This window comes from Castanea sativa, chromosome 12 (assembly GCF_040712315.1).
Source record: "Castanea sativa cultivar Marrone di Chiusa Pesio chromosome 12, ASM4071231v1".
In the NCBI taxonomy this organism is placed as follows: Eukaryota; Viridiplantae; Streptophyta; class Magnoliopsida; order Fagales; family Fagaceae; genus Castanea; species Castanea sativa.
This window is the reverse complement of record NC_134024.1, coordinates 4,197,438-4,220,617: the sequence shown is the minus strand read 5'-3', so window position 1 is coordinate 4,220,617 and position 23,180 is coordinate 4,197,438. Positions and strand designations below refer to the sequence as shown.

General features: G+C 31.3%; 2 protein-coding genes across 15 annotated transcripts; both read right to left on the bottom strand.

Annotated features, from left to right (window-relative positions):
• Positions 1–968: 968 nt before the first annotated feature.
• LOC142619547 (TMV resistance protein N-like) lies at positions 969–9,048 on the bottom strand. Of its 3 annotated transcripts, XM_075792676.1 has the most exons (7): positions 8,900–9,048; positions 7,697–8,210; positions 4,921–6,019; positions 4,522–4,806; positions 3,545–4,414; positions 2,697–3,460; positions 969–1,535 (listed from the first exon to the last, which is right to left on the bottom strand). In XM_075792676.1, the coding sequence occupies exons 2-6, from the start codon at positions 8,179–8,181 to the stop codon at positions 2,759–2,761; spliced, it is 3,441 nt and encodes a 1,146-aa protein (XP_075648791.1). In that variant the 5' UTR covers positions 8,182–8,210; positions 8,900–9,048; the 3' UTR covers positions 969–1,535; positions 2,697–2,758. The 3 variants fall into 3 exon arrangements, with proteins under 3 accessions (XP_075648791.1, XP_075648793.1, XP_075648792.1); XM_075792678.1 differs by lacking the exon at positions 7,697–8,210 and having other exon boundaries at positions 8,900–9,036; XM_075792677.1 differs by lacking the exon at positions 8,900–9,048 and having other exon boundaries at positions 7,716–7,904.
• A 1,074-nt stretch (positions 9,049–10,122) lies between these two features.
• On the bottom strand, positions 10,123–23,104 carry LOC142619628 (TMV resistance protein N-like). Of its 12 annotated transcripts, XM_075792809.1 has the most exons (12): positions 22,974–23,104; positions 19,730–20,248; positions 16,414–17,509; positions 16,003–16,296; positions 14,813–15,895; positions 14,478–14,726; positions 13,963–14,306; positions 13,478–13,525; positions 12,769–12,899; positions 12,532–12,597; positions 11,452–11,524; positions 10,123–11,365 (listed from the first exon to the last, which is right to left on the bottom strand). In XM_075792809.1, the coding sequence occupies exons 2-7, from the start codon at positions 20,218–20,220 to the stop codon at positions 14,019–14,021; spliced, it is 3,501 nt and encodes a 1,166-aa protein (XP_075648924.1). In that variant the 5' UTR covers positions 20,221–20,248; positions 22,974–23,104; the 3' UTR covers positions 10,123–11,365; positions 11,452–11,524; positions 12,532–12,597; positions 12,769–12,899; positions 13,478–13,525; positions 13,963–14,018. The 12 variants fall into 12 exon arrangements, with proteins under 12 accessions (XP_075648924.1, XP_075648916.1, XP_075648920.1 ...); XM_075792801.1 differs by having other exon boundaries at positions 12,532–12,669; positions 13,963–14,726; XM_075792805.1 differs by having other exon boundaries at positions 11,452–11,572; positions 13,963–14,726.
• Between the last annotated feature and the right edge of the window lie 76 nt (positions 23,105–23,180).

Below are 23,180 nucleotides of genomic sequence, written 5' to 3'. Positions count from 1 at the left end.
CAATTTGGTTCCTGCTGCTAATTTAAGCAGTTGTATGATTTTATATTTAAAAACAATGATTAAAAAGTTGTGCGTAAAATAAATAAATTGAGTGGTTTTTTACTTTTTTTTTTATTTTTTTATTTTTATGGTCTCTCTCTCTTATTTTATTTTGCGCGGGCACATTCAGATTTCAGTCCCATGCAAGAAAACAGCCCCCCCAATAGTCCATTCACTAAAGTTTTAGCAGCATTAATTGCCTTCCTAAGCTTTTCCTTAGAAGAAATATAGGGAAACGGACAGGTCTAAAAGATATGCTAATGCCCACCAACTGGACTCTTACTAGCACTTTCCGACAATGTCACTAGGCTCGTTTCTAACTTTGCACCAATTATGGAAGCCCAAAACTTGAAGGAAGATAACGTAAATAGAAATAGTTTAACCTAGCTAAATTCGGAAATCTGACGGCCCCAAACGTAAATGAACTCAACAGTTTATGAATAGTTCAAACTTGATCCATAATTTATTTATTTATTTATTTTGTTTGTTTGTTTATTTAGAATGAGCTTATAATAATGTATTCATGAACAAACTGGTAAATACATTTTTTTTAACGATAAAAGTATGAGATATAATTTAAGGTCTCTCTCTCTCTCTCCCTCTATATATATATATATATATATATATATATATATAACATTCTTATAAAGACTTCAAATTGAATTGTATAAATTTGTTATTATAAATAGTCCATTTTAATTGTAATAATTATATAGAATTTTTTATTAAAAAAGTTTAATATAAATCTAATTTTTATGAGTTTACTAATGAATATCATTTTATCTAATTAACTAAAAAAATAATGATTTCAACCATAACTTAGTCAATAATTATTAGCATAGATTTCTAGAGGACTAAAAATATTTGGTTTTTGTGTTTACTATATAGGAAAAGTATAAGTTAAAATCAAACAATTTCAACCTTCCTAATTTGAAAAAGAATGCTTTCTATTTTTTGGGATGAATGAGCAATTCATTTCAACAGAAACAGACGTACAATTAGTCCAAAACACCACTAAAGAATACAACACCAATACAGAAACAGCCTACACCATAAACATTACAAAGTAAAATCTCTAACAATAATAAAACATTACAAAGTAAAACTCCAACATTGTTAGTTTACAGAAACAAGGACCATTTACAGAATTGCAGTAACTGCTATATTCAACTCTCTTCTGCACTTCCCACCCAATCATTTTGACCATAGCCTCTTCAAAAAGTTGTCTTCCTTGATGAATATTGGCATTCCTCTGAAGCCAATTATGATACACAGTAGACCACAATGCCAGTATAGACAATGGATTTCTCATCCTAGAACATAATCTCATTATGGTTCACGATATCCTCTTCGAGAAAGAACAATCACAAAATAAGTGGTCCATACTTTTAATTCTTCTTTTACAAACAACACACTAAGCATCAAGATTAGCATATCACTACACATTCATCACCATTTAACCTTTGGGCATTTCTTCCTTATACAGCTCCATGCACCTGCACAAGAATATTTTATTATTCTCTCAGTAATCCAAATTAGCCTATATTCACTTTCAATCTTAACCAAACTAAGATTACTCTAGATGTTAAACAAGCAATCTGGGGACGTATGACAAAGAAAGTGCCTCCAGTGATTAAAAAAAAAAAAAAAAAAAACAGAAAAAATGTCTACTAAAAGCTGCAACTACCATCTAATTGCATCAGATTTCGTGGCAATTAGAACCTACTTTAACAAACAAAAAAAATACTGTGAAAGCCTCTAGCATGCCATCAAAGTTGGATAGAGCTTCTAATTTATTTATTTATGTATTTATCGGTTTAATGATTTCTTATTGTAAATAGACATAAAATGCTGTAGAGCAGTTACTTGTACGGATTCAAATAGCAGCACCAACAAAGTTAAAATCAGGACTTTTAATATTTTCTTTAAAGCAATACAGCCAATGTCTTTGCAATTATCTAACCCCATTAGTCCAAGATCCAAAACTAACCCAAGTACTTAAGCAATTAGAAAATAAAAAATAACAATAATTGAAATCCAACCAAACAAGAAGGGATAAGAAGATGAAAAATCATGGAGAAAAGCCCAAATAAACTAAAAGTAGAAGAAACCCAACAAATTTCAAAGCAAAACCAAAAGCAGAAGAAAATAGGTCTTTTTCCAAATTGATTCACACCTAAGTTGAGCAGATATATGTGTGTGTGTAAGTGAACTCAGCAGATAAACTCAAGTGAATAAGCCAAAATTCAGTAAAAATAATTTATATTCAAATATCTTCACGAGCACCTAGTACCTTATTATAAAAAAAAAAAATGTTTAACTAATAATTGGGATTTATTCTTTTAAGGAAAAATTTGTACAAGATGGCAAAATGAAAATGGCATAGTAAGCTTCTGACACTCACAGGTTTAAGAAACTAGTAATTGCAATGACATTTTGACTCTGTAGATTCCTTTGTATCATGGCCTACTTTCTCTCAAAAAAAAAAAAAAAAACAAGGTTACCACTGGCCCAATAGGAATCTACAGACTTTGTGTAACATATACTTAACGTAATTTCTAAGCTTAAAAAATTCCATAAAACACAAAAGCAAAAACAATAACAAAAGGTTTATATGCCCAATAGGATGCTACAGAGTCTATGTAATGATGACTTACCAGTCTCAGGCCACCTTCATTAGAATCGTCTTAATCAGAGTAAACATGAGCCCATACATTCTCTATCTTTCAATCCTCTTTGAGTGTGGGACATCGTTAGATTTGCCTTCTCCACTAGCTCCAGCCCCTTCATATTCATCACGGCTTTGCTTAATTTTGATACCTTTTGTTGAATAGTGAAAATCATGTTGAATATCCAAACCCTCATGAGGAGTGATGCAGGTGCTGTTGCTGGATTGAGCTGATATCATTTCTCTTATATCTTCAATGTCTTGTTTGTATACCATACGAAACCCACATTTATTAACCTCCAGGAAGTAGTTGGAATCCCATTGAAATCTAACCTCTATCTGTATGAATCCATTCTCATCAATTTGACTCAATACTGCTCCCACTCTCTCACTAAACATTTGAGAGGGTATATAGGACAACCAAAGGTGATGTGATTTAATCTTAACCAATCTAGGGTTAATGCCTATAGAAAAGTTTAAACCTTTATGTTTATTGATTACAATGCAACATCTCAAAATATTAGAAAGATCAAAATTGGGGCATGGCAAAACAGCACACAAAGCGATTCCAATCCACATATTACTCGAACGAGAAGGCACTTGTATATTCATATTTTTGTTGGGATGAGTAACTTGTTCATTAACTCTATTCCCCACACTCTGATGACTAAACCATTTCGGAATTTTACTTCCAGGAATCACAATACTAAAGGAACCAAAGGGATATAATATAATAGATTTCTTGCAGATTTCCTGAAACATACAAACCATAATGTTTAGAATTGACATATATATATATATATTTTTACACAGAGAGAGAGAGAGAGAGAGAGAGACCTGATGAAATGTTAATAGCATTCTCAGCACGTTAAAGAACATGTCACTCCGACCAGCCAATTTGAAGCAATTCAAGAAGAAAAGATGTGTACCATGTGTATGGTGTGGTTTTAATCCATTTGGAAATGTTTCCAATGAGGTACAACCATCTGCTACAACCCAAAAAGTCGTTGATGGCAATTGTGGCAATGAACAAAGTCTTGTGCAATTGCATAAATAAATTGCCGACAATTTAGATAGTTGCATGATACTTTCAGGAAGGCAAGTAAAGTGATTTTCACTTAGATTTAAAATAGCTATAGAGGATAAGTTTCCAAAATCATTAGGGATTGTTTGGAGACTACAGTCACTCAGGTCCAATCTCTTTAAAGAACACATACCCAATAGGGAAGGCAATAACAAGCTCATTGGATTTTGGCTTCTTCTTTGCATTAAATTAAAGGGAAAAAATTTATTCCATAGTTTAGATGGTGGCCCCTTACATCCTTGAAAAGATAGTTCTTCAAGATTAGTCAAATGTTCAATTGAAGAGGGAAGCTTTGTAATAGCAGTGCCATTTAAGTAAAGTTTTGATAAGCGTTTCATACTTCCCATAAATTCTGGAATTCTCTCGATTTTTGAACAGCCAGAAAGAATGAGAATTTCAAGAGACTCCATTTCAAACTTGCTTGGAAGACTTCTAAGGCTTTTGCAGTTTTCTAAATCAAGAAGAGTAAGTCTTTTAAGAACTGAAATAGATGGGTGTACCTCAAGTAAATTTATACAACCATTGAAAACCAATTTCTCAAGATTGGGAACTCCAGTAAAGTCAGGAGTTGCAATGAGGTTTAAGGAATTGTTCAATTTGATGAACTTTAACTTGTCCAAATACTGTTCAAAGCCAAAATATATAGTAGAAGAGTTAGCTTTAATAATCCTTACAATTAATTGAAAATTAAAAACAAAGTTTTATCAAAGTATTTAAATAACAATCTTACCTTTGTCCCTTTCCAAAGCTGTTCAAGTTTACTATGCAACAATTGAAGTTCAACAAGCTCATATGGTTGAAAATTTGATGGCAATGATTTTGAAGGATACATACTCCAATCACGAATTCTTAATTTATTAGAAAGATGTTTGGGCCCATGCAGAAGTTGAACATCATGAATTATAAGCAATTTAAGGTTAGGCATCTTTGGAAAGGCTTCAAGATTCCAATGTGCCATTTCTGATTTATGTAGTTCACCAAATTCAAGGACAAGTCCTTCTATTGCTTCCATTTCCTAACAATAAGAAAAAGGAATGAGTTAGTTGCAAGATATATGCTTACTTAGAGTTGTTCAAATTTCAACTTCTTTAAATAACGTCATAAGGTATATTCTCTAAACGTATCTTACCGTATTTTTCATCAACACATTGCGAATGTCCTTATATTGCCACAATTTGCTCCACTTTTCAGGTTCTTGAGGATAATCTCGACGAACAATGTCTTGTCCCATTATTTGTAGTAAGTCATGCATCCAATATTTATTTTCATAATCTTTTAAGAGAGACTTTTCAATGAGAACATCCAATCCAAATGTAGGGTAAAGGCCAAGACAATCTAATATATCTACTATATAATCTTTGTCCTTCATATTGAAGAAACATGCGATATGTAGAAATATTTCCTTTTCTATATCCTGAAGTCCATTAAAACTTATTTCAAGTGTTTCATTAATTTCTTTTTCAGGATATTCCTTGAGCTTATATGATGCGCTTTCCCATTCCTCCTTACTTCTACCATGCAAAAATGAACCCAAAACATCAATGGCTAAAGGTAGGCCTTTAGCATAATTTACAAAATATGTGGACAATTTTAGATAATCTTCAGGGGGGTTATCAATTTTGAAGGCTTTCAAACTAAAAAGACGAAGAGCCTCAATATCATTCAGTCCTTGAGGCTCATATATTCCGCATACATTATGCATTTTCAACAAACGCCCTTCTCTTGTTGTTATGATAACTCTACTACCTAGACCAAACCAATCAGCTTCCCCAGCTAACTTTTCTAGTTGATTGAAGTGATTTACATCATCAAGAACAAGAAGAATCTTTTTATGAGATAAACTATTCTTGATAATACGAACTCCATCATAATCATCCCTAATATAAATATCCACACTTTTCTCCATCAAAATCTCACTGATAAGTTTTTGTTGTAATGGAAGTAACCCATATTTTTCAGATTTACTCCTAACATTAGCGATAAAACAACCACCTTCAAATTCACTAAAAACAATCTCATAAAAAACTCTAGCTAGAGTTGTCTTACCGACTCCACCCATTCCCCAAATCCCGATTATGCGAACATCATTTGATCCTATAGCTAAAAGCGACATCAAGTCCTCCACTTGGGAATCTATTCCAACTAATCCTTTGATATTTCTTAGTAATGGATATCTCAATTTATGTGATATGAATTCCACAATATCTCGGATAAATTCTGACTCATACCTGCAAAGAAGAAAGACAGTTAAGCAAATATGATTGAACCGCCCAATACACCCCAACCCCTAAAAAAATTCAGATATTCGGTGTTTTAAGTTTTGTTGTAAAGTAGCCTCAAATCTATTAAATCTCAATTGAGAAGTAGAGAACTAATTCAATGAAATAATTTCTACATAACATTAATAATCCAATATCACAGAAAACATATTAATGAGTTACTGTTTATATATAAACAAACATATTAATGAGTTACTGTTTATATATAAACAATGCTGTTAAAGGTTAAGGGCTTGATAGTTAATAACTTTTGTACAAAAAGGGACTTCTGATCAAGGTGGTCCTCTCATATGAGGAGTAATAAGGTTGAAATGTATGTACACATAAGAATGCACTTATATATGGTATCCTAGATAAACGTCAAAATAGCATCAAAGTTTGAAAGTTCTATCCAAACCTAATTCAAGAGAAGAAGATATTTAGTGGATGTACAAAATTGGTTTGAGATAAGCGCATGCAATGTAAGCTTGGATTTCGTTGAGGGAATTTGATTCAATGTGTAAATTTTGTCTAAATCGTTTAAATTTCAAATGGATCCACACTGATAATTAGAAAAGGAAGGAGAAGTAATAAATTTTTGTGTAAAATCGTAATAGCACATCAAAGAGAAGACAGTAATGAGTTACAATCATCAAGGACTCATTTTTTGTGTAATATTAATAATTCATTTAATTTTATTTAGAATACAATCAAAGCTAGAGCTTATCACCAAATTATATTACATGTTCAAGCTCTATTAATTAACTTATTCTTTACCCATATAGAATAAACACTATAACTAAATTTTTTTGCTACCAATTTACAAATCTATTATGATAATTAATATCTAAATTATAGTTGAAATTATACCATTTGAGTTAATTAGATAGACTTATTTCGTCTATAAACATGTAAAAATTGAATTCACTAATCTTGTATTGTTAAAAAATATATGTAATTTTTATTACATATTAGATTATTTATATTATCAATAAATTACAAATAATAATTTGAACCATTTTACAAACTTACACGATCCAATCTCAAAACTATATAAGTATATTTTTGTATATGTATATACATAGACATATAATTTGATACATGCTTAAATCAAGTCTCATACTCACGAGTTTATTTATAAACACATTATCATATTTGAACTCAAATTATTTATAATTGAACCTAAACTTAAGCTTGCATTAACTTGACTTATTTGCTAAATTAACTAACCTAAGCAAACTTTTATAGCTTTACATGTCAAGGTAAACCCAAATCTGAGAAAACTACCCCTCAATCATTGTATTTATATTGAAAATCTCTATGTTCTTGTGTGATTGATATCTTGGCTTGGTGAATTTGGTGATTATATTTTCTAAAGATTGATTAAAATTCTTAACTAATTTTCTTAATTCACACAGGATTAGATTAGGACCCAACAAAATATACATGTCAAAGGGACAAATACACAATCATTTATGATTGTAGTTTTTCTCATGACAAATGCATTAGAATCACATCATTTTTTTTTTGATAAGTAGATTAGAATCACATCATAACAACAACTAGTTAAAAAATAAATTTAGCATATGTAAATGTAGACAACAATTTAATATATTCAATGGAAATAATGTTATTAGCAAAATTTACCTATCATGTAAAGACAAACCAGAGAGATTGGCCACTTCTGTCAAAGCAGCTCTCCATATGTGAACTTTATCTATATTCTCTCTTTCATGTTTGACAAAGGCTTGTGCATAAGTTCCTGTCTGCTTTCGTACCTCAGACGGATCCACATCGTAGAAAATGGGATGAACTATTAATCCTATTTTATCTTTACATTCCATAATCTTTACAAGTTCATCCAAGCACCATGTTGAGGATGCATAGTTTTTCGAGAGAATGACAATAGCATACAATGATTCTTCTATTGCTTCTAAAAGCTCAAGTTTAATAGGTTTGCCTCTTTCGAGTTTTTCATCGTCCCTGAAGGTGAAAATTCCCTTTTGTTTCAAAGTAGTGTAGAGACGATCTGTAAAACTCTTGCGAGTATCTTCACCTCTGAAGCTTAGAAAGACATCGTATTTCCACTTACGGCTAGAAGAAGAGGAAGAAGATGGGCCTTTTGAATCCATGAAAATCAAATCTAAGCTTTCAAGTAAACCTCGAATCACAATATAGAATTAGAGATACTAGTCAAAATTTCATTCAATTAACTTTTTAAAAGTAAAAATTAATAAATAAGGGATAAAATGAAACGATTTGGAAACAAATGAGTGAAACTAGGGATAGGAATCACAAAGTTAATTCATTGGGACAATTTATCAAACAATTGAAATTCAAAAATAATTTACCTAAGTTGTGAACTCAATTCCATTAATCACAGTTCAATTTTTATTTCAAGTCAATCAATGATTCAAAATGAATCCCTATGTTCATCAAGATCACAATAAAGGCCATGGAAACAATGGAAAGGCATGTGGCATAAATTGATATCTATGAACACGAGAGACCCCCAACTACGTTGAGCTTATGACTCTAAAACCCACTAATCAGAATCTTTAACAAACATTTTGCATAAATTTGATAGGTGCCAAATATTATTAAACAATCAACTCAGAGACTTTCCCACAGGTGCCAAATATTATTAAATATGAGGAACTACGACAGCAAAATTGATACACAGCCGATAATTTCTTCTGGGTATGAGTCTATACAAGCAAGAATAAAGAAAGATGGATTTTCATAATTTATACCGAAAGAGAAGCTCCTAAAAGAAGATGGGTATGGAAAAAAATTGACAGAGTATATTGATTATTGAGAGAGAAACTAAGAGAGAGATTGAGAACTTACATTGAAAACTTGAATCAGAATCTGCAAACTACAAACGTCTTGGAGTTGAAAGAGAAATGGAGAGATCCTAAATCCAAGACGTTGGTTCCTGCTGCTAGTGCTAAAGGCAAAGGCGCAAAGCTAAATAAAATGCAAATGTGAGCAAAATGAAGGTGGGATGCGGTAATTTGTTATAGATTTTATTTTTTATACTATTTACTTATCTAATTAAAAAAAAATGTGTGCTTTTATTTTTAAAAATAATTTATAAATTTTCTCCTATATAAAATAAATAAATTGAGTAATTTCTTTTTTGTCGTTAAATTGGGATTTTAACTCAAAATTAAGCTTGACTTTGATGGTTGGCTATTTGTCTAGTATCTTTTGTTAAGTTCTCTCCAACCATGTTGGAAATTCTTCTTAGCAACCATTTGGAATGAGCTGAAAAATTCAGTTTATTTACATTTTTAGTTTATTTTTGCTAATTTTTATGGATTTTATTGTACTTTTTAATACTATTCACAAGTCCAACTGTACTATTCAACTTATTTTTTAACCTATTTTCTATATTTTTATCAAAATTTTTTTAGCTTTAGCTAAATAAACTATTTCCAAACAGACACTCAAAACGTTTGTTTTGTTTCCATCTTTTTGAAGCCTAAATATAAATGTTAGAGTATAATTTAGAGAGAGAGAAAAAAGAAAAAAAAAAAAAAACAGACAACCAAACAAAAACTAAATAGTTCCTCTTTAAAACAAAAAAAAAAAACCTAAACAGTCCTTACTTACACCATCACAAGAAAGCGAGCCAGTAAAGGCCCATTCCTAATAACAAATAAAGGACACTACAACAGGCCCCAAAGGTAAGCCCATCCAACAACTAGACTTCCCTAGCAGCACTTTCAAACGGCGTTACTAAGGTTGTTTCTTTGAACCAACTGTGTAAGCCCAACAAATCACACAAAAGGAAGCTATAGAATCTATGTATCAAGGTTCAAGAGCTGCACTAAGCTCAAATTCTGATGCTTCATCATGAGCAAAGGCCTTAAGAATGTAAAATACTCATCATCAAGCATGCATGCGGCATGCCTAGGCACTAGTGTTTTTATTATATTTAAGCCTGGATTGAGGCTTGAACCCACATGACCAAGCATGCTCAATGTCTAACAAGCATGTAAACATCACAGTACATGTTCCATGTCTCCGAGGTAATCAATATACACAAAGGAAAAAAAAATGCCATGAGACTATTGTTTTTCTTAATCAAAAGCCAGAAATATATTATTTTAAAATAGAGAATTACAACACAATTTAGGAAGTAGAGCCTGCATTAATTGGAGGAGTAGTGGTTGAGGATGTTAGAGAATGGAGACTCTTGTTTCTATCAAACGCCTAAACAGCTATTCTTGTCCTCCTTCAAGATCTTGAATGCATATATCCAATTTTTGTAGCTGGTTTTGTGCATTCTTGAGGATGCCATCATATTTGCTGGTCTTGCAACCAAAGAGAAATTGCAAGACAGCATTTATCTTTGAGAATCCGATCCATCTTATCCTTCTTCACAGTATCATGCTTTCTCCTTTTGGGTACACCAAGTTTGAAACCAATGACCATTTCAGAAATAACAAAGACTGCAGCTACAACCATGAAAGAAAAGCAGTCTTCTTTCTTGAATGAATGAGCAATTCATTTATAAAAACAAGTACAATCAGTTCAAAATATAACCAAACAAAGCAACACCAATACACAAACATCCTAGACCACACCATAAATATTACAAAATGAAATTTCCAAATCTGTTAGTTCAAGGAGACAAGGACCATTAACAGTACAGAACACGAAATACCCCCAAAGAAAGCTCCTGTTTTGAACAGAATTGTAGTAACTGTTACATTCAACTCTGTTCTTCACTCCCCACCAGATCATTTTGACCATAGCCTCTTCAGAAAATAGCTTCCTTGATGAATACTAGCATTCCTCTAGAGCCAAATATGATAGACAGTATGCCAGTCTAGACACAAGTGATTTCTCCTCGTAGAACATAATCAGCCAACAGAACTTTGGGTTTTAGACAGCAGCTCATTTTGGTTCATCATATCCACATCAAGAAAGAACAATCACAAAATAAGTGGTACATACTTTTAATTCTTCTTTTACAAACAACACACCGAGCATCAAGATTAGCATATCATTAATACATTCGATCTTTTGTAGACAATCTGTTGTGAACCCTTAGCCATCCTATAAATGCCTGGAATTACTTTGGCAAACCAGCTAGGATGCACGGACACTTCATTTAGGGTGTTGTATCCATGTCATACCAGTGTCGTACTTGCCATTTCATGTTATAATTTTTCAAAAATTACTTGTGTCGCTTTGTTATACCTGTACCCGTGTTCGTGTCCGTGCATCCTAGGAAACCAAATGATGGTCTTCACCATTTAACCTTGGGGCATTTCTTCCTTATACGGTTCCACTTCCATGCACCTGCACAAGAATATTTTGCTATTCTCTCAGTAATTCAAATTAGCCTATATTCACTTTCAATCTCAACCAGATTAAGCTTACTCTACATGTTAAACAAGCAATCTGGGGATGCATAGCAAAGAAAGCGCCTCCAGCTATGTGAAAGCTGTCTGGTCAAAGCTGTAAGTACCATCTAATTGCATCAGATTTTGTGGCAATTAGAAGCTGCTATTACATACAAAGAAGATAATGTGAAAGCCTCTAGCATGCCTTCAAAATGCATGAACTTGCCATAATCTGAATAAGAGCTTCTATTTTACTTAACTTTGTATTTATCTGGTTAATGATTTCTTATAATAAATAGACATAAAATGCAGCAGAGCAGTTACTCATGTTATTCAAATTGCAGCAGCACCAAATTTAAAAGTAGAAGTTTTTTTTTTCTTTCAAGGCAATACAATCAGTGTCATTGCAATTATCTAACCCCATTAGTCCAAGATTCCAAACTAACCGGAATTGACAGCCTACACTTATATTAGCAAACCCTTCACTAACTATATCTTTATTGTGTTAAATTGAATGTTTGAAAGAGTACAACGAAGGATATAAATAGAAATACACTAGGACCATTATGTATGAAATCTTAAAATCACAGCAGCTAGTTGTATGGCAAAATCATGGTATTTTACAAATGCATGATCTACTCTATTTTTATATAGTCTATTGTATTCTAACATATATGTCTTCATCGCATTACATCAAACACAGAAATATCATTCAACAAAACGAGATCTTACAAAAAACAAAAGAGAACTTCAGGGAGTTCAAGTATGAAGGGACTGAGGCTGATGTACTTAACAAAACAAAGACAATTGTTGATTTGAAATCTTGAATAAACGTTCCAAAAACAAATGGAGCATTAATAAGAATTTAGCGCAAAATGACTATTAAAAAAAATTAAAAACAATAAGCAAATGATGTATATACAGCTGATTTGCATTAAATTTCCTTGTACCTTGTTCCCAATATAAGTTTATCAAAGCTACTTAACTAAAATTTGGAATTTAATCTTTTATGGAAAAACTTGAGCAAGGTGGTAAAATGAAAATGACATAGTAAGCTTTTGACACTCGCACGTTTAAGAAACTAGTAATGGCAATGACATTTTGACAAAAATAAAAACTCACATATTATGGATTTCCTGTAAACAATCTTGTGGACAAGGAGGATTCCTTGTTATCATGGCCAACTTTCTGTGGAAAGGAAAAAAAAAATCAAGGGTACCACAGGCCCAATAGGAATCTACAGAGTCTATGCATCAAGTGCTGCACTTAAAAGTAAATTCAAAAGTTTAAATTGAAAAAAAAAGAGTAGTATATATGTGCCCAATAGGAAGCTACAGAATCAATGTAATGACGACTTACCAGTCCCAGGCCACCTTCCTTAGAATCCTTGCAATCAGAGTCACCATAATAAGAGTTAATATAATCAGAGTTACCCTGAGCCATACATCCATTATATGTCTTCCAATCCTCTTTGAGTTGTCCAGTAAAAGCTGCAAGTACCATCTCATTGCATCAGATTTTATGGCAATTAGAAGCTACTATAACATACAAAGCAAATAATGTGAAAACCTCTAGCATACCTTTGAAATGCATGAACCTTCCATAATCTGAATTAGAGCTTCTAATTTATTTATTTATGTATTTATTTGCTTAGTGATTTCTTATAGTAAATATACATAAAATGCAACAGGTGGCGGTTACTGCTTCTGATTCAAATTGCAGCAGCACCAAAGTTAAAATCAGGACTTTTTTTTTTTATGCAATAGAACCAATGTCTTTGCAATTATCTAACCCCATTAGTCCAAGATTCAAAACAAACCAAAATTAAGCTGAGTACTTAAGCAATTAGAAAATAAAAAATAATAATAATTGAAATCCAACAAAATAAGAAGGGATAAGAAGATCAGAAATCATGGAGAAAAGTCCAAATAAATAAAAAGCAGAAGAAGCACATCAAGTTTCATAGCAAAACCAAACACAGAAGAAAATAGGTCTTGGTTCAGCTTGACGGCCTACATTTATGATGCATTCAGGTATGAGACCAAAAAAGAAAAGAAAAAGCACTCACCTTTCACAGATGGTTGTTTGCCACTGCTTGCAACTACTTTAGGAGCCACTGACCATGAGAGGGAAGAATGAGAAACAGCTGGTGAGTGCAAATATAAAGCAGCTGAGGCTAATAAAAAGTTAATTTGCATTAACTTTCCACCAAAACTAACAGAAAGTTAATAAAAATTTGTTGTAAACAACAAAAACTAAAACTAAAATTTTAAATTTTAAAACAAAACAAGCAAGTGATATATATATATATATATATATATATATGGTTGATTTGCATTAAATTTCCTAGTATATTATCAAAAAAGTTCAAAACTACTTAACTAAAATTTGGGATTTATTCTTTCAAGGAAAATTTGTAAAAGGTGGCTTCTGACACTCTAACAGGTTTAACAAACTAGTAATGGCAATGACATTTTAACAACAAGAAAAACAAAAGCAAAAACAAAAACAAAAACAAAAGGAAGCTACAGAGTCTTTGTAAAGATGATTTACCAGGCCACCTTCATTAGAATTGTTGCAATCAAAGTTAGCATGAGCCCATATATTCTCTATCTTTCAATCCTCTTTGAGGGTGGGACATAGTTAGAGCTGCCTTCTCCACTAGGTCCAGCCCCTTCATATTCATCACGGCTTCGCTTCATTTTGATACCTTCTGTTGAATTGTGAAAATCATTGTGAACATCCAAACCCTCATAAGGAGTGATGCAGATGCTGTTGCTGGATTGAGCTGATTTCATTTCTCTTATATCTTCTAAGTCTTGTTCGTATACCATACGAAACCCACATTTATTAACCTTCAAGCTTTGGTTTAAATCCCATCGAAATCTAAGCTCCATCTGTATGAATCCATTCTCATCAATTTGACTCAATCCGATATCATTATTTTTAAACGATTGAGAGGGGAAATAGGCCATCCAAAGGTGACATGATTTAATCTGAACCAATCTAGGGCAATAGCCTACGTAAAAGTTTGAACCTTTATGTTTATTGGTTAGAATGCGACATACCAAAAACTCCCCTTTATCAGAAAGTAAAGAATTGGGGCTTGAAAAATCAACACACACAGCGATTCCAATCCACATATTACTCGAATGAGAAGGCACTTGTATAGTCACATTTTTGTAGGGATGAGTAACTTTTGCAGTCACTATATCCCCCACGTTCTGATGGCTAAACCATTTTGGAATTTCACTTCCAGGAATGAAAATATCAAAGGTAGCCATGCAACTAAATCTTAAAGATTGCTTGCAAATTTCCTGAAACATACAAACTCTGATGTTTAGAATTCACACACACACACACACACACACACACATATATATATATAGAGAGAGAGAGAGACCTGATGAACTGTTAATAGCATTCTCAAGAACATGTCACTCTGACCTTGATTATCAGCCAATTTGAAGCAATTCAAGAAGAAAAGATGTGTTTGGGTTAGATCGTATGGTTTTACTCCATCTGGAAATGTTTCCAATGAGGTACAACCATCTGCTGTAATATGATAAATTGTTGATGGCAATTGTGGCAATGAACGAAGTCCTGTGCAATTGCTTAAATAAATTGTCTTCAATTTAGATAGTTGCACGATACTTTCAGGAAGGCAACTAAAGTGATTTTCACTTAGATTTAAATAGGATATAGATGATAAGTTTCCAATATCATTAGTGATAGTTTGGAGACTACAGTCCCTCAGGTCCAAACTCGTTAAAGAACACATACCCAAAAGGGAAGGCAAGAACAAGCTGACAGGATTTTGGCTTCTTCTTGGTGTTAAATTAAAGGGGAAAAGCTTATTCCATAGTTTAGGTGGTGGCCCTTTACATCCCCGAAAAGATAGTTCTTTAAGATTCTCTAACGTAACAACAGAGGAAGGCGGCTCTCTTAAAGCAATTCCACTCACATTGAGCTTCTCTAGACTTTCAACATTCCACAGTTTCTCTGGTAGACCTTCAAGCTTCGAGCATCCAGCCAAATTAATATCTTTAAGTGACTTGAAGCTACAGATGATACTAGGAAGACACACAAGATTCTTGCAATTTCTTAAATGCAATGAAGCAAGGTTAGTCAAATGTTCAATTGAAGAGGGAAGTTTCGTAATAGCAATGCCATCTAAATGAAGTTTTGATAAGCATTCCATATTTTCCATAAATTCTGGAATTCTCTTGATTTTTGAACAGCCCGAAAGAATGAGAATTTCAAGAGATTCCATTTCAAACTTGCCTGGAAGGTTTCTAAGGCTTTTACAGTTTTCTAGATCAAGAAGGGTAAGCCTTTTAAGAACCATAATAGATGGGTGAACCTCATGTAAATTTATACAACCATGAAAAATCAAATTCTCAAGATTGGGAACTCCAGTGAAGTCAGGTGTTGCAATGAGATTTAAGGAATCGTTCAATGTGATGAACTTTAACTTGTCCAAGTACTGTTAAATGCCAAAATATAAAGTAGAAGAGTTAGATTTGACAAACCTTACAATTAATTAAAGATTAAAAACAAAGTTGTATCAAAGTACTTAAATAACAATCTTACCTTTTTCCCTTTCCAAAGTCGTTCAATTTTGCTATGCAACAAGTGAAGTTCAGCAAGCTCATCTGGTCGAAAATCCGATGGCAAAGATTTTGAAGGATACTCACTCCAATCAAGAAGTCTTAATTTATTAGGAAGATGCTTGGGGCCATGCAGAAGTTGAACACCATGAATTATAAGCAATTTAAGGTTAGGCATCTTTGAAAAGGCTTCTAGGTTCCAATATCTCATTTCATATTTAGGTAGTTTTTCAACTTTAGGAAGCTCTAAGACTAGGCCTTGATTTGCTCTTGTTCCCTGATAATCAAGAAAAATGGATAGGTGAATTGCAAGATACTAGAGTTATTCAAATTGTAACTGTGTGTTGAATAACATTATAAGGCATATGCTTAAGTTCTACAAATGATCTCTTACCGAATTTTTCACTAGTACATTGTGAATGTCCTTGTATATCCATAATCTGCTCCACCGCCCAGGTTCTTGAGGATGATCTTTACGAACTATGCTTTTACCCATCGTTTGTAGTAGTTCATGCATCTTGTATTTATTTTTAAATTCTTTTAAAAGTGACCGTTCAATGAGAACCCTTAAACCAATTCTAGGGTCAAGGCCAAGATAATCTAGTATTTTTTCCACATAATATTTTTCTTTCATATTAAAGAAACATGCAATATGTAGAAAGATTTCCTTTTCTATTTCATGAAGTCCATCAAAACTTATTTGAAGTATTTTGATAACATCTTGATCAGGAAATTCGTTGAGCCTATTTAATGCACTTTCCCATTCCTTCTTACTTCTATTGAACAAAAAAGAACCCAAAACCTCAATAGCTAATGGAAGGCCTTTGGCATAATTTACAAACTGTTTAGACAACTTTAGATAACCATTGGCAGGACAATCACTCATAAAAGCTTTCAACCAAAAAAGATGAAGAGCATCATCATTATTCAATCCTTTAACCTCATATATTTTAAATATGTTATGTCTTTTCAACAAAGACTCATCTCTAGTTGTGATAATAACTCTACTACCTGGACCAAACCAATTAAGCTCCCCAGCTAATTTTTCTAATTGGTTCAATTGATTTACATCATCAAGAACAAGAAGAATCCTTTTATTGCACGTGATATGCTTGATCAAAAGAACTCCTTTATCAACATCTTGAATATTCATATTTTTCTCCATCAAAATTTCACAAATAAGTTTTTGTTGTAATGAAAGTAAACCGTGTTTTTCAGATTCTTCTCTAATATTAGTGATAAAACTACCACCATCAAAATAATTAAAAATCTTATGATAGACAAATCTAGCAAGAGTTGTCTTTCCAATTCCTCCCATCCCCCAAACCCCAATGATGCGAACATCATTTAATTGTATAGCCAAAAGCGACATCAATTCCTCTACTCGAGAATCTATTCCTACTAAATCACTAGTATCTGATCTTGGGAATTTGTAACTTAATTTAGGAAATATCTCTTCCACAATATCTTGGATAAATTCTGTCTCATTCCTGCAAAGAAGAGAGACAATCAAGCAATGCAACTGAATCACCCATATTACCCTCCACACCCGAAAAGAAAGAATATATTTAGTGTTAAACTTAATTTGTGCAATATCTCTACCACAAGATCTTGGATAAATTTTGACACATGCCTGCAAAGAAGAGCGACAATCATACTATACAATTGAGTCATCCATATTACCCTACACCTTCGAAAAGAAAGCATATATTTAGTGTTAAGTTTCAATGTAAATTACCCTCAAATTATTTCAAATCTCACATTGAGAAGAAGAAAACTAAGTACATGCAATAACTCAAACACAAGATCAGTAATTCCAAAATCCAAATCACCGAGAATAAAGAAATGAGTTACTGTTGGAGCCATATATACACAATTATATTAAGTAGAGTTGAAGTTAGGATTTTAGTTTCGGGGGTAAGAATAAGACATAGTTTGACACAATATTGATTCAAAAAATGTTAATTAATATAAATATTAAATTAAATTCTTAATATCTTAATTATCATAAATAAATAAATAAAAACTTAAAAAAAAAATTCACTTAAAACATAACTTAATCGTACATTGTAATTTCTATTAAAGAATAGTATTAATTAAAATATAATATCACAAATCAATATATATTCATCAACATAATAACTTATAAAGAGAAATCTAAAAAATAATAATTTAACTACTTAAGAGTACCTATTAATTTTCAAGAAATTCTATACGTGCTTTTGATTATTTTAAGAATGTGCACAATAATTAATCTTTCTTTTCTCTAGTTGAAGTCCCTAACTTTCATTTTCAATTATTGAAATTATGTGTATGAAACTCCTAAACAAGGTTCCATCGTTTTACAATTTTTTTTAAAGGAACAAAAAAAATAGGATAACTTTTATTTTTATTTTTGTAATTAATTGATAGTTCATCCACGTCACGTACAACATTTGTTTTTTTTTTTTTTAAATTAATGAAATGGATGTCCCATTATGATTATAGAAGTGTAACCTTTAAAATATTATGAAAGAAAAATACAAGTGCAATTTTTTTTTTTCAAATGTTAGTTGAATCCTAAAATAAAAATTTATAACAATTTATTGGGCTTGGCTAAAGATAAAGGAGTAATTTTTAAATCCACTACAAATTTTTGGGAGAGGATTCTCTTCTTTTTAGAACTTTTTTTTTTTTTTTGGCTCGGACAGGGGAGGAGGAGTCCCATTAGGGGAATAATACGGTGGAGGAAAGATTTTCTCTGTGAACTACTCACACATATATATTGTTTGTCTTATGAAAATATTCTAATGTATTTTGAGAGATAATTACAACATGCAGCTAACCTCGCAGCTCGAAACCCTTTCCCTCCTAGACCCCCAAGTACTTTGTTCATGGGGATGAGCCAATTCAACTACAAAGACTTTGACAATGTTCTAATGTATTGTTTATATAAATATTGCACATTTTCTATTTTCGAATGACAACAAACTACTATCAAATTGGTTGTGACAAGCCTCCACAAGCGTGGCCTTGGTTGTATAAAGTTAGTTATCTTACTTGTGTTAAGCTTCATTAAGGTGAAACTATCGTAGTAGATAAGTGCTTCGGTCCATAACATTTTCACAACGAATTTATATGTGGTAAATTATTATTATCTCTAATTTGAGTCTCACAACTTAAATTACTTTTTTGTCTACCAATAACAACCATTAACAACCTACCAGTGAAAATTTGATGTAAAAATATAATGAAAATGTTGTGGACATATCATTTCCCATCGTAGTAAAGAATGAAAATTAATTTGTTTATTTTTTGAGTCAAAAGTGGAAAATTGTTGTAAATCATTTTAAATTCAAATGAATTCCACATTGAAAAGTAGAAAAGTAAGGAGATACAATTTCCCATGTAAAAATGGTAATCTCACATCTAAAAGAAGACAATAACAAGCTATAACTAAAGAATTAGGGTTATACACGTCTAAATCTTACGTCTAAAAGAAGTACCCTTATAGTGTTATATTGTAAATTTTTAATAATTTATAATCTGTACCAAGTAATTATACATTTCAAAGGGACTAGTACCTAACCAAAAACAGAGATAATTATTGTCATGTCAAATGCATTAGAATGACATCCTAACAACTAGATACAAAATAAATCTCAAATGTTAATGAAGACGATTATTTAATAAAATTTATAAAGAGAAATAATGACATTAGCACAAATTACCTATCTTGTAAATGAAATTTAAAGAGATTGGCCACTTCTGTCAAAGCAGCTCTCCACGTGTGAACTTTATCTATATTATCTTTGAAATGTTTTTCATGTTCGTCAAATGCTTGTGCATATGTTCCCGTCTGTTTTCGCACCTCAGATGGATCCACGTCGTAAAAAATGGGCCAAACTATTTGCCCCATCTCTTTTTTGCATTCGATGATATTCACAAGTTCATCCAAACACCGTGTTGAGGTTGCATAGTGTTTTGAGAGAATGACAATAGCAAACAATGATTCTTCTATTGCTTTTAAAAGCTCATGGGAAATAGGTTCTCCTCTCTCGAGATTTTTATCATCCATGAAGGTGTTGACACCCTTCTGTTTTAAGGTAGTGTATAGATGGTCTGTAAAATTCTTGCATGTATCCTCACCTCTAAAACTTAGAAAGACATCATATTTCCACTTATGGTTGGAAGAAGAGAAAGATGGGCTTTTTGAATCCATGAAAACCAATCTAAGCTTACAAGTAAACCTTGAATCACAATATAGAATTATAGATACTCGTCAAAATGTCATTCAATTAGATTTCAAGTAAAAATAAATAAACGAATAAAGGGTAAAAGGAAACTATGTAGAATTTAAAGAGTAAAACGAAGGAGAGGAGATTAAAGAGAAGAATGAACATATACAACAAGTGAGAACTTACAGTTACAGATACTCATTGAAAAAGAGGGTGAGAACTTAAAGATTTTGGAGAGTAGCAGATTAGCAGTATTGTATCGTTGGTGAAGCTACTATATTGTGTAATTGATGGTTTAAATTCTATATATGCTAGCATGTAACTCATCCATATGCATGAATTGGATGCATTTAAAATTAAACACAATTTTTATTATATAAATATAAATAGTTAGTCAAATTATTAAAAAAAAAAGCATGCAATATATGCATACGTATGTATATATTAAAAATCATACACAATTAGTCACGTATTAAAATTCTTACATAAATTTAATACTATTTATAATCATTTTTTTTCTAATTTTTAATAAGATAGAACGTGTGGTGATCTTTGTCGTGTGATGATTTTTATTGAGTATATGTAATTAGTTTTTTTTTTTTTAAAGAAATTTATAGTTTATTAATATTATATTCTTAGTATTTTGCACTCATTAACTCACTTGGCACAAAGATTAAAATTTAAGTGGACACATGACACAAACTTGAGTAGATAATTATTGTGTAGTCCCTACATAAATTTAGACACACGACACAAAATTGGATTATAGTTTCAAATTTTAATTGAATTTTCTCTGAGTTTTGCCTATTAATATATATATATATATATAAATTAAAAGCCAACTTAGAAAAAATCCAATTAAATTTCAATTGGATTCTCAATTTTGCGCCACGTATTTCATCTAATTTTTAATTTTTGTACCAAGTGAATTATTGAGTGTAAAAATTGAAGAGTCCAAATCCAATTAGATTATAAATTGGATTTCAATTGGAGTTTAATTTTGCGCCACTTATCCATCTAATTTTTAAATTTTTATGGCAAGTGAATTATCGGATGCAAAAACCAAAGAGTCTAAATCCAATTAAATTCTAAATCATATATATATATGTATAATGAGAATTCATTACATATTTTAGAAATGTATGGTTTAAAAAATATGTAAGCTAATACCATGTATAATTTGAACATTTTCTAAAAAAAATGTATAATTTAAACTATATAATTGTGATTGTTTTTATTTGTACCCGTGCATATGCACGGGTACAAGTAAAAATAATCACAATTACACGGTTTAAATTATATCTTTTTTTTTAAACAATCACAATTATGCATATGCACAGTACAATTAAAAAAAAATCACAATTGTACAATTCAAATTAAACTTTTTTGAGAAGATGTTCAAATTATACATGATATTAACTTGCACTATTTTTAAACCATACATTTCTAAAATATGTAACGATTTCTCATATTTTATATATATATATATGATTTAGAATTCACTTGCCACAAAAATTAAAACTTAGATAAACACGTGGCGCAAAATTGAATTTCATTTGAAATTCAATTTAGAATCTAATTAAATTTGGACTCTTCAATTTTTACACTCAATAATTCACTTGACATTAAATTAAAAATTAAATGGGACACATGACACAAAATTGAGAATCTAATTAAAACCTAATTAGATTTTTTCTAAGTTTTTGCTATATATATATATATATAGATGAAGGAAAGTGCAACGTTTTGTTTTTAGTCAAGTCAGGAAATCATTTAATTGACTCTCTTTATTAAAATGTAGGTCTAAAGTGTGGCCCTTGGTTTTCAAAAGTATCTGTAGTTTAGACTTAGTTATGGAATGGAGGAAATTTCTTGAACTCTAAACATATAAAACTCCCCGTTTGTTTCCCTCAAATTTTTCACGCGGACTGAAGGTGGGATCCACTCATTGTTTCCTGCTGCTAGTCTGCTAGTGCTAAGGCAAAGCTAAACAAAATGCAAATGCGAGCAAAATGAAGGTGAAATGAGATATTTGTTATATATATATATTTTTTACCTATCCATTTTAAATAAATGTATGCTTTTTCTAAAAAAGAATTGATAAATTTTTTTTAAAAATAAAATAATTAAATCAATTAATTTCTTTTTTTGTTGGTAAATAGGGATTCGAAATCAAAATTAAGCATGACTTTAGTGGTTGTCTACTTATCTTCTTCGAGGGTATTTTTTGTGAAGTTTTCTCAAACCTGGTTGAAAGATTTGTCTTAGATCATTTGTTTTGCTTTCATCTTTTTGAAGACTAAAAAATATAATTAAGGAAAAAAAAAAGGACGCCATAAAAAAAGGATACCAATGACTAGCATGTAACCCCGAAATCTATTTATTTACATTTATTTATTTAGCAAATGAGTTCACAATCACTATTCTTAATTGTAATAATTATATGGAATTCTTTTTTTTTTTTTTTTTGAAAAGATATGGAATTCTTAATTATAAATGTTAATATAAATCTAATTTTTATGAGTTTCTTAATGAAGATTATTCTAAATATCTAATTAACTCATATAATTTGATTTCAACTGTTATTTAGTGAATAATTATTAGCATAGATTTCTAAAGGGCTAAAAAATAAATAAATAAGGAGTAAAAGGAAACGATTTGGAAAGAAAAGAGTGAAACTAAAAGGAAAGGAAATAAAAAGAGAAGAGAAGGATGCACGTAACAAGTGAAAACTTACAGATTATAGAGAATTGCAGTTTTGTGCCTGAAGCTTCTACTGTGTGATTGCAGGTTTCAAAGGAATATGCAACGTTTTGAGAGAGAGAGAGAGAGAGAGAGAGAGAGAGAGTTCCGTTAATGGTCCACAGCAAAGAATTCATTTAACTAAAGTTAAATAGTGTAGGTGTAAAGTAAAAGTAATGACCCTTGCTTTTTTAAAGTATCT

What these genes read in the sequence shown, in the direction of transcription:
- LOC142619628 (XM_075792804.1), bottom strand. Translation starts at nt 20,220, where the DNA reads ATGGATTCAAAAAGCCCATCTTTCTCTTCTTCCAACCATAAGTGGAAA. An exon ending in ATGTACTAGTGAAAAATTCG is followed by an intron (nt 16,297 to 16,413) that starts GTAAGAGATCAT and finishes CTTGATTATCAG; the next exon opens with GGAACAAGAGCAAATCAAGG. An exon ending in TGCTATTAACAGTTCATCAG is followed by an intron (nt 14,727 to 14,812) that starts GTCTCTCTCTCT and finishes TGTATGTTTCAG; the next exon opens with GAAATTTGCAAGCAATCTTT.
- LOC142619547 (XM_075792676.1), bottom strand. Translation starts at nt 8,181, where the DNA reads ATGGATTCAAAAGGCCCATCTTCTTCCTCTTCTTCTAGCCGTAAGTGG. An exon ending in GGTTTGTCTTTACATGATAG is followed by an intron (nt 6,020 to 7,696) that starts GTAAATTTTGCT and finishes TCTTCTTTGCAG; the next exon opens with GTATGAGTCAGAATTTATCC. An exon ending in AGCTTTGGAAAGGGACAAAG is followed by an intron (nt 4,415 to 4,521) that starts GTAAGATTGTTA and finishes GGCTTTGAACAG; the next exon opens with TATTTGGACAAGTTAAAGTT.